This window comes from Morone saxatilis, unplaced genomic scaffold, assembly GCF_004916995.1.
Source record: "Morone saxatilis isolate NCDOM2014 unplaced genomic scaffold, NCSU_SB_2.0 Contig24, whole genome shotgun sequence".
Lineage (NCBI taxonomy): Eukaryota > Metazoa > Chordata > Actinopteri > Moronidae > Morone > Morone saxatilis.
In genome coordinates this window covers 11,133,921-11,143,671 of record NW_023339807.1, presented here as the reverse complement: position 1 = coordinate 11,143,671, position 9,751 = coordinate 11,133,921, and the positions used below count along the sequence as shown (strand labels likewise).

The window sequence follows — 9,751 nt, the reverse complement described above, 5'->3', positions numbered from 1 at the left end:
CTGCTTTCAAATAAGAGAAAGGCTTTCATTGGACAGAGCAGATCATCTCTCATGGCATAAGGCTACTGCATCTAATAAATGGGAACAATAAGACTATAAAATTATAGTAATATTGGGCAAAAAATAATACTAGCAAGAACTATTGCACTCAAGTTCTCAATGTACTCAATGTACTTTAACAATGAAGTCAGGTAGATAAACGCCACTGTAAACCTTTTATTCATTTTGGCTGTTATTTCCTCTGTATTAACAATAGAGAGCTATGGATGAATGAGGAAGAATATTATATGATGACTTTTAAATCTCAAGAAAATCAACACAGTGGCCGTAAAAGGAGCAACTCAATGTTAAATACTTGGTTGTAATATCTTATTTTTTACTGCTTGTATACAGTAGTTCACATGTATGTTAGTATGTTACAGGTCTTGGTCTGCGATATATTGACAGTATAAAATGCTTTCATTGGGACCATATGTTATGTAGCTGTAGCTTGTAAAGTAGGCTTAATAAAATACTCTTGGTTAGTAGGTTGCTAGCAAGTGCTGCTTCTGCATAGTCCACTATGTTTGTTGTAAAGATCAGCCTTTTGTTCTCCTCTGGGGAGATTTAGTAATGTTATGTTACTTGGCCTGTTGTTTGATATTTTATTATTGACATATGCACATTAAAGAACCCATATGTATCAACCTACAGCTACCTAGACCACAAGGGAGTACTGATGGTCTCTGCTCACTGATCTGAGCGCACTCTGCAAACATATGCATTACTCTCTAGTATCACTTATGGAAAAAGTGAAACAAGGAAAGACATGGTGACTGGGAGCAAACAGTGAGTATAAAACATAAAATCTGGTTGTAATTCTACCTCCACTCCTCCTGGGGGTGTTGTTTCTCATATTTCTCCCTGATGTGAGACACGCCCAAATCAGGGTGTAACCAATGGAGTGCATCAGAGTGCAGATGGGTCAGACGGAGACCCAGAGAGGACACACAGCGCAGTTTGTGGATCTCTGCTATCTTCTGGATAACACCCTGTTGAAACAAGTGAAAGGATGAACAAAGCAAAAGGTGAAAACCAGGGAAATGATGATGATGGCGGGCTAAAAAAGGTAAGAAAATGTGCGTGCCTCTTACCCTGACATCTGTAGCATCTCCATGCCTGATATTACTAGCCCAGGTGCATGGTTCACTGTTTGTCTCAAAATAATGGAAGATCTTCAGAACCCGGTCCATGGAGCCTGGGGGCCGCTCAAGGCCTCCAGCAGAGCCGCTGGTACCAACACCAGTACCACCGGGAATCCCAGAACGGGATTTAACCCCACAACCACCCGCTGCGGCGTGATTGTGGTTGGGTTCCAAGTAGGAAGATGACGCCATACCTGACTCAGATGCTCCTGCTGGGGCTAACTGGGCGTCATATTCTGAAAAAGAGACAAACAGAGAGGACAGAGGTCAAAATGTTCCCCCATAGTTGTATAGTAATTTGTAATCAACGTGTATTGTGCCCTCAAAGGGAAAAGGAGATTATGCAAACAAAACTGCTTCATCAACCCTTTTCAACACACTGCTGAAAGAATAGCTGAGACAGAAAAACACCCACTCAAATAACCTCAGTCACCACCAGTCTGTCATTCATACTGCACTTAATACATTTATACATTGACACAAACACAGGTTACATTATTAATAATCATAAAGACATAAAAGAGGACTCATGCAGAATAAATACAAGTGGAGAAGAGATAATAAAACTGAGACAACAAACAACTGTAGAAAGAGAGCGGGGTAATACACATGTTTGTGTTTAAGCACACACGCACAACTGCATATACTACACTACAAATTATTGAGCGTGTGTCTGAGTGATGCAGAGGGGTTATGTGTTTTAGTAAGGCTACCAACCAGTAAATTATTCAGTCAGTCAGTAAAGAGTCAATACACACCAGTAAAACAGTGACACATGGTCTTTTTAGAAGGACCTAATGGACTCATAACTCAACATAAATCAGATGCATTTAAACAAATAAATTCCCAACCACTGGGAAACACTGTGGTCAATCTTGTCAGCCAACTTCTAAATCAACCAGGCAGTCAGTCTTGTCAAGCACTGGGTTAAACAGCAAGCCACCCAAAGAACAGTCAGTGAACCAGTCTGTCGGTAAACTGGTCACTGAGTCCTACCTTCCAAATAAAGTGAAAGTGGCCAACACGTCCAAGCCATACCAGAGTCTCTGTGAAGCAAATTTCTACTATTTTCAACCAGTCGTATGGCTGCTAGGCTGCAGTTTCCAATCTGGTGGACCCTCTGGAATTCTTAGAGAATTCATCCTGCGCTCTTACAGGAAAACCTACAGTAAGGTTAGATGTCTAATTCAGAAAACAAGTTACTTAATGTAAAAAAAACTAACTATAGCTTTCTTCACATTTACTCTATTAGCACAGTGTGAGGCTACAGCAGGAATAATATTCATACTGCAGTGCGTAAAAGGAAGGCTTTTGTCATGTATCAGAGCCAAGCAAACACAAGCACCGTTTTGTCTCTGTCTTTCACCCATTTATCCTCTTTAAGGTTGTTTCATAGGTTCATCTACATACATCTTATCCTTATGCAAGCCACACACTCTGCTGTCTCCTGTGTCATGCTGTCCCTTCCTGGTTATCCCTGCAGGCTTTGTTAAGTCATCATCACTACAGTGACCGGTTTCAGCTGAACTCAAAAGAGACACAAGCAAACCAAATCTGATTGACTGACTGATTTTATGGTTCATTTCCAGTATTGGGGAAACAGACCTTTCTTTGGTAATCTGCATCATCTTATCATCATCTACCAGGTTATTCAGGGCTCAAAGATCTAGTTATTTTTATTGAATGACTTATTGAATGCACTAAACATGGAGACAATAAATCCAGCTGACGAACTGTGTTTTCAGTTACTGTTACTGTCAACCCTGGTTGTTTCATTACTGTTCTGAACGAGCCCGTAGCAAGCAGAAAATCACTACTGCTAACATCACTACATTCAGCATTTTTCTGTGTTTAGGTCACAGCCAGACCACTTCACACTGATAAAAAAGGGAGAAAGAAACAGAGAGAGAAATATGGAGTAACCCAGGAAATGCTGATTCAGCTCTTTTAACAACTTGACCTACAGTTGCCTCTTCAAAGACTTCTTCAAAGAGAAATACATATCGGGGGGGGTGTGTGTGTGTGTGTGTGTGTGTGCGCGCGCAATGACTGCAGATTTGTAAAGGAGGACATTATGTATCTGATAACTTGACTCAGCACTCTCTGTTAAGAACTTGCTGTATCAATAGTATGTGTGTAAAACTCTTGTGCACAAGTCCTATATACATTATTACATCCTGTGTATATGGAGAGGCATTGCACTAGTTTCCTGTAGTTTTTATTGCAGTGTTCTGACATGAAAGCCTCACACTCATTCATATCATATTATTATACATTTCTTGGTATAATTAACCTTTTTGTTACTATTGTTTTCTTGTTCTGTATCTTATGTTATTGCAATTATCCTTAATCTCCAGTTGAGATACCTGTGTGCTTTGTGAATAAATTGTTAGTGTTTTTTTGTAAATCTTTTTTTTTTTCCCTTTGGTTTCTAGATCTTAGGAAAATTTGCAAGAGTGAAACATTGACCTGTTTTTATCTTTGGCGTATAAACTGTCTAAAATGATCTTTTTTTCTCACATGTAAAAGGGCCAAGTAACATTTTAGTAATCCAAGTATGTAAACTTAAATAGTCATGTATGTTTTCAATGCCATTTTATTGAAATATTCCACCGTCTAAGGGCAAGAAGCCCTGGAATCATACACGGTTATTAAACATTAACTCATACTGTAGGTGTGATGAATAGAGGTAATTGTATAACAGTCACAAGCATGGCCACACATTCAACAGACCTTTAAGGCTTTAGTACAACAGATTAGTGAAGATTAGATTACAAATGTCCCTCTTACAGTATTACTATCATCATCCAATTAAAATGATACCACTGTGGCTATAATACTGCTGGATTATTAGGTGGCTTGTTACAATCCCTAAAGAGTGTACTGGTGCTATAATTCCACTCCATCATCTCATTATAACAATACCAGCTGTCTTGCTAATAACTACCGACCCTATCTACGTATCTGATGAAAATGTGAGTAAGATGAACACATTAAAAAAGTAGTATTATACTGCATAAAATAAACATATGAATGAGGTCTTTCAAATTCCAGCTTTCTGAACTACATCTCACATTATACTAGGCATTTGTTTTAGTTTTTGAACAATTTTAGTGAAGATCAGTGCTGCATTTGAAAGGGACGGAGGTTTGAACTATGAACCACTTCATAATACTGACCATAATACAAACTGACCATGAGGGGTTTGGTGGATGTTGGAGTAATGACATAAGAACATTTTGCCGTTTCTTGTAAATAATGCAACTTATAAATTACAACATATACTAAAATTATATTGCCTCAAAAACAAATGTCACAGCATATTTGTTTTAATGCAGTACACCAGTGTTTGCTGCACTATTGGGGCTTAATGATACATTTATATCAAAACAGACTTTGTGGAAATGTACACGAGTTGTGATACAGCTGCACAACACACCTTCGGTTGTTGTAACAGCTACTCTCTTAGTTTATATCCAGCCTTCATGCCTCGTCTCAGAGGGGCACACTAAAAAATGTATTGGGGACATTATTTTGACTGCAACTCCTTTTTAAAATAGAAACCGTTGCCCCCATGGAGCTATAGAGTCATAAACCACAGTCAGCCATCTGCTGCTGTTCACTCACTCAGTAATCAGATTAGATATTAAGCACTAAAATGCTGTAACGCACCACCGCATACACGACACAAAATCACACACGTAACCTTAACCTAAATACTACATACAGCTTGATGAAATCCTATTAGAGAAGTATGCATACCTGCATTTGCCGTGGCGTATGCATACAGCTACTTTATGCTGTAAATACACTTACATCACACATAACTGGGAAATTCTTGCTTTTCAGTAGCGCTTATATAAAAAAAAACATTAGTGTTAAAAAAAGCCCCTAAATACTGAAGCTAACAACCAGTATGTGACTGAATCCATGTAATGCACTACAGGTTAGGCTGATAGTAGGTTAAATTATTTTCCTTAATTGTGTCTGGCAAAGAATTGGAAAGGGGTTATGTTTTGTCTGTTTGTTAGCAAAATATCTGAAATTGTTACAAATAATTGTAATGTAATGTAAATGTAATTGAAAAAAACAAATTATGGCTCTAAAGCTAAAGCATCAGTTTGTGGTACAGATGAAGGGTTTCTGCCATAGAATACTTTTAATTTATTTATATTATCCAGCATGGAAAGATCTGACACCTGGGACTTGCTAAACAGCACCGCATTCGTGTGCGGCACGCCATCAAAACAAACAACTAATATACATAGACTATAAAAGCCAATATATTACAAAAGGCTGTATTTTAGTGCCTGACTCTATAGCTTGCAAAATCTAAATTTGGGGCACTACAAAATATGGATCTTGTAGTACATAAATTACTGTTTTAAAATAGGTGCACTACACAGCACAGTACAAATGAAACCCATTTCTCACTGCACCAATTTCTACTCAACATAACTGCACTAAATCCCCACATGCTTGCCCTCACACACTCAAGTAGAGAAAAGGGAGAGGAATCAAATCAACTAGGCCATGAAGGCAGCCAGGAGGGGAGCATACGGCTGCCAGGCCCACCACCCCCTTCTCTCAGTGGGGCTCCAGTGACTGACAGTCAGCCTGCTAAAACCACAGTAGGCTGGAGTTGAGCTCTGTCCCGTAGCAGCAGCAGGAGGACGCTTTATCTCCTCGGCTAACTGGTATCTGGGTTACTGGGGTTAGCACAATCCCGGGGGAGCCTGTTCCTCTTTTTTTTTTACCATCCCTTTCTCTTCCTCTTTTCATCAGTTGCTCATTCTTCACAGTTATCCCCATCTTTATGTCTTTCTTTCCAAAGACTTCATCTTTTCCTTTCCCCTCTCCTAACATGCCAGATCTTTCTCCATCCTTTCCCTCCCTTCATCTGCAACTCTTTCCTTTCCCCCCCTTCATCTGCAACTCTCTCTGCCCCCCCCTCTTAATCTCCTCCTGTCATTCATCTCACATGCTCACAGGCCTTTTAGTTCCTGCCTTCACATCTCCATTTGATCCCCCTGTCCTATTGAACCACCTCTCTTCCTTCCTCCCTCTCATCTTTCTCTCATCCTCAAACAATTTCCTCTGCCCTCCCCCTTCCCTACCAAACTACACTCGCTCTTCCGTCTTCTGCCAAGGATGCGCATTATCTATACCAGGGGACAGAGAAGAAGCCTAAAGTCTAAACATTGATTGTATATCAATAAATATAAATATGTGACTGACCAATACTGTTGTTGTTAATAAGACCAATAATGTTGCTTTCATACAATGTTTCTCTAGGGTGTAACCAAATAAAAAAAACCCAAAGGACCAGCACTAACAGAGTGTGTGTGTGTGTTCTAAAGTGTTCCAGTGACATCAGGGCTGCCAGGGTAACTTATAACCACCATCTCCCCACATACTTATTCACCAGCCTAATTACAGCTCATATTAAACCAAATGGCAAATGAACTGATAAGAATTCACAACCGTAGTTCAGTCGGATTTCCAGACAAAAGCTTGAACCAAAGCAAAAAAAATATTCAGATTCACACTGCCCTATTAAATCAAATCAAGTGCTGTAAAAATGAAGCAGTACACAAGTAACTCATTTGTTGACCTGCCATTCTGCATTGCTACATGGACCTGCAGGAAAATTCAAAACAAAGGTTATTCCTGTGACTGACAGCTGGTCATGCAGCACTCCGGGCGGCTTTTTTTCATTCTCCTGTTTACAAAGAGCTCGAGAAGTTAAAGCTGGTCATGAGTTCTTAGTCAGGAATTTAGGTGTATCCTAACCCACTGTGATAATGTTACTTAAAACCTCTCCCAAAGCCCAAGATGATGAAATACACAAATCAGTTTTGCAACTTCACTCTTCATGAGGCAGAAAACATAGCTCATGAAAATGAAATCCAAGCAGCCTGCCAAAACATGTTGTATGTTAATTAAGTACAAAGAGTAAACAAGAACATATTCAACTACATGCTGTATTTTTTAAGTATGCACACTTGCATTCAGTTTGTATACGATGTATTTCTATTGATACACTTATTAGTACATACTTGGTAGGGGGTGCTGTGCGTAGATGCAGGCCCCCTTGCTCCAGCAGAGAGGGATGCAGCCGCTGTTCTCCATTTGTTTTGATGGGGGAGCTGTTTAAGGTCTGGCCACAGGGCCCAGACAAAACTGCTGGGCCCTGACAAAAGCATAGAGCCTAGGACTAGGACCTGCTCCTAACCTGGCTTTAAATAACAGTGAAAAATTCCTGGTACATAAATTTAAATAAACCAAGGAAAAGCAAGTAGAGATATCCTAAAATCTCCCCAAAACAGTTAGAAATTGAGATCTGCTGTGCTGTCATTGGTTACAGGGGTGATAGTATCCACTGTTCAACTTTTAGCCACAGGAAATGTAATAAAAAAAAAAATCTATCAAAGCTGGTGTCCCAGGGTTGTAAGTAACTCCAGTAAAGCAAAGAAAGGCCCAGTAAGAGGAAACAGGGGATGTCAAATATCCTTTGTACTGTAAAATCGGATGACACAGCAAGTGTCCCCACAGGAGGTAGAGAATATCAGTCCGTGACTGTCTATGCTCCAGCAGCCACTGCACTCAACATCTATCAACAGGGTCCAAGTCCAGCTGATAGAGATGCTCCAAATGTTTTCACCTTTAAATAACACCGAGATAAAGGTCTGACTCAGCTTCTCACATCCACAGTGGCACAGCATGCAGAATCTGTCTAAGTCAAAGTTAATCTGGATGTAAGACCTTCTTCTGCAACAACTGAAAGACAATGAAAACTGGTAGTACAGTATCTGGTTCAGTAATTGACTGGTTCAGTAATCCAAGCTTCAGATCACAAGACAGCAAGTCACTCTCCTTAAGCCTGCTGAAACATCATTTTACTTCAGGGTTTGAGGAAGTTGCTTGGAGTCCAGGTCTTAGTTACAATCCGCCCAATGACCTGACACACTGATGACCTTTAACCCAGCAAAAGATCTTCACCATTGTGCAATGTGATATGCAATGATCCCTGTAAGGAAGTTCATTTTTCGCTCCTTCACTTCAGGGAGATGGAGCACTTGTGGGTGGAGAGGATTCAGTAAGTAGCTCGAGGACACTTCAGCAGGGTGGAGGCTTCCCAAAACAGACATTCAACCCTGGCTTCTGTGGTTGGATGATGATTTCTCTACCCATTAGGCCATCCTGCGGTCCAATAAATCCTCACAAAATATCAAATTCAGGTCTTCGGCACGGGGCTGCTGATCCAATTAATCAATCCTTGATGTGAAATTCAAAGACGGCGGCTTCCCTGCAGCCATAAATCTTAAGTCTCAGGGTTTAGCACTGTGTGTCAAAGATCCAGGTTACAAAATAACACCGACATCCCTTGCTGGGAGAGTAGGACTCCATATAATTACATCAAAGTGCCATTTTACAAGAAAGGTGGTAGTTTTGTTCTTTAAATCCACAATGTTGTCCAAAGGAGATGGCAAGAAAGATGAGAGTGAGGAGAAAAGAGAAACTGGCATCAGTGAGAAAAGAGACGAAAATGTAGGGCAAAGAGAGACGTAGAAAAATGGAGCAAAGTGAGGGAGAGGTGGATGAGAGTGACCGACGCAGGAGGGAAAAAGCAGAGCAAGAAAGGGAACGGAGGATAAAGACAGAAGAAGAAAGACAACACAGGGAGAGACTAAAGGATGAGAATAAGGACGGAAAACCAACCAAAAATAAAGAAATAATTGAAGGGAAAATGATAAAGGGAAAGAAGAAGAGTGGGAGAAAGAGAGAAAGCGGAGAAACCCCAGGGAGAAGCTGAGCCTCACATCCTCCAAAGCTTTACTACAATGCTCTGAGCCTGCAGGAGTTAACCAGGTCAAAGCAGGTGTCTGATGTCAGAGAGAAACATAAAGTGACAGACACCTGAAGGGAAAGGTGGAGCAAAAAGTCCAGAACAAAAAAAAAAGATGCGACATGAAGCGAGGCAGGACAGGATGAGAGGAGAACTGTGAGGAGAAAATGATGTTGCAGGAGTGGGTTGAAAGAAAAAAAAAAAAAATGGATGCAGTATATCAGTTTTTGAAGTCAGTCAGCTGTGTGTCGTTCAGTCTTGCTTCTGAAGGCTTTCTTCTGGAGCAGCGCAAGAGCAACTAGATCACAACATTATTCCCAACCTGACACACACACAATGCCGCAGCAAAACACACACACTGTATATCCAGCGCAATCCTTGAGCAGTCGTAATGAGTGCACCAAAGAGAACGTAGAGCGAGAGAGTATACGTGGAAGCCGGAGAGAGGGTGTACGTATACAAGAGTGCATGTGGCTAACCAAGTAGGTGAATGCGTGCGTGTGTGTGTGTGTGTCTGGGAAAGTGTGTTTCAGTGTCAGCAACGCAAAGGGAGTGTGTGCGCGAAAATACTCACAAAGTGAGTGTGTGCATGTGTGCCAGGTGTTTCTCCTCTGCTGTGTTTTCTGTATAGGCTGCTGTGACCACGCTGCGAAAAAGCTGCTCTGCTCACTAACGGGCAGAACCGGGGAGGGAGGGGATGGCTGTGTGTGTGTGTGTG

The 9,751-nt window shown here is 40.8% G+C and overlaps 1 protein-coding gene across 1 annotated transcript in view; it reads right to left on the bottom strand.

Annotated features, from left to right (window-relative positions):
- Positions 1-9,751, bottom strand: part of LOC118335717 (focal adhesion kinase 1-like) — a gene marked incomplete at its 5' end in the record, with an annotated part of 46,974 nt that overhangs the window by 34,833 nt on the left and 2,390 nt on the right. The window contains 2 exon segments of the mRNA XM_035672142.1: positions 865-1,031; positions 1,134-1,420. Coding sequence (XP_035528035.1) covers positions 865-1,031; positions 1,134-1,420 — 454 coding nt within the window.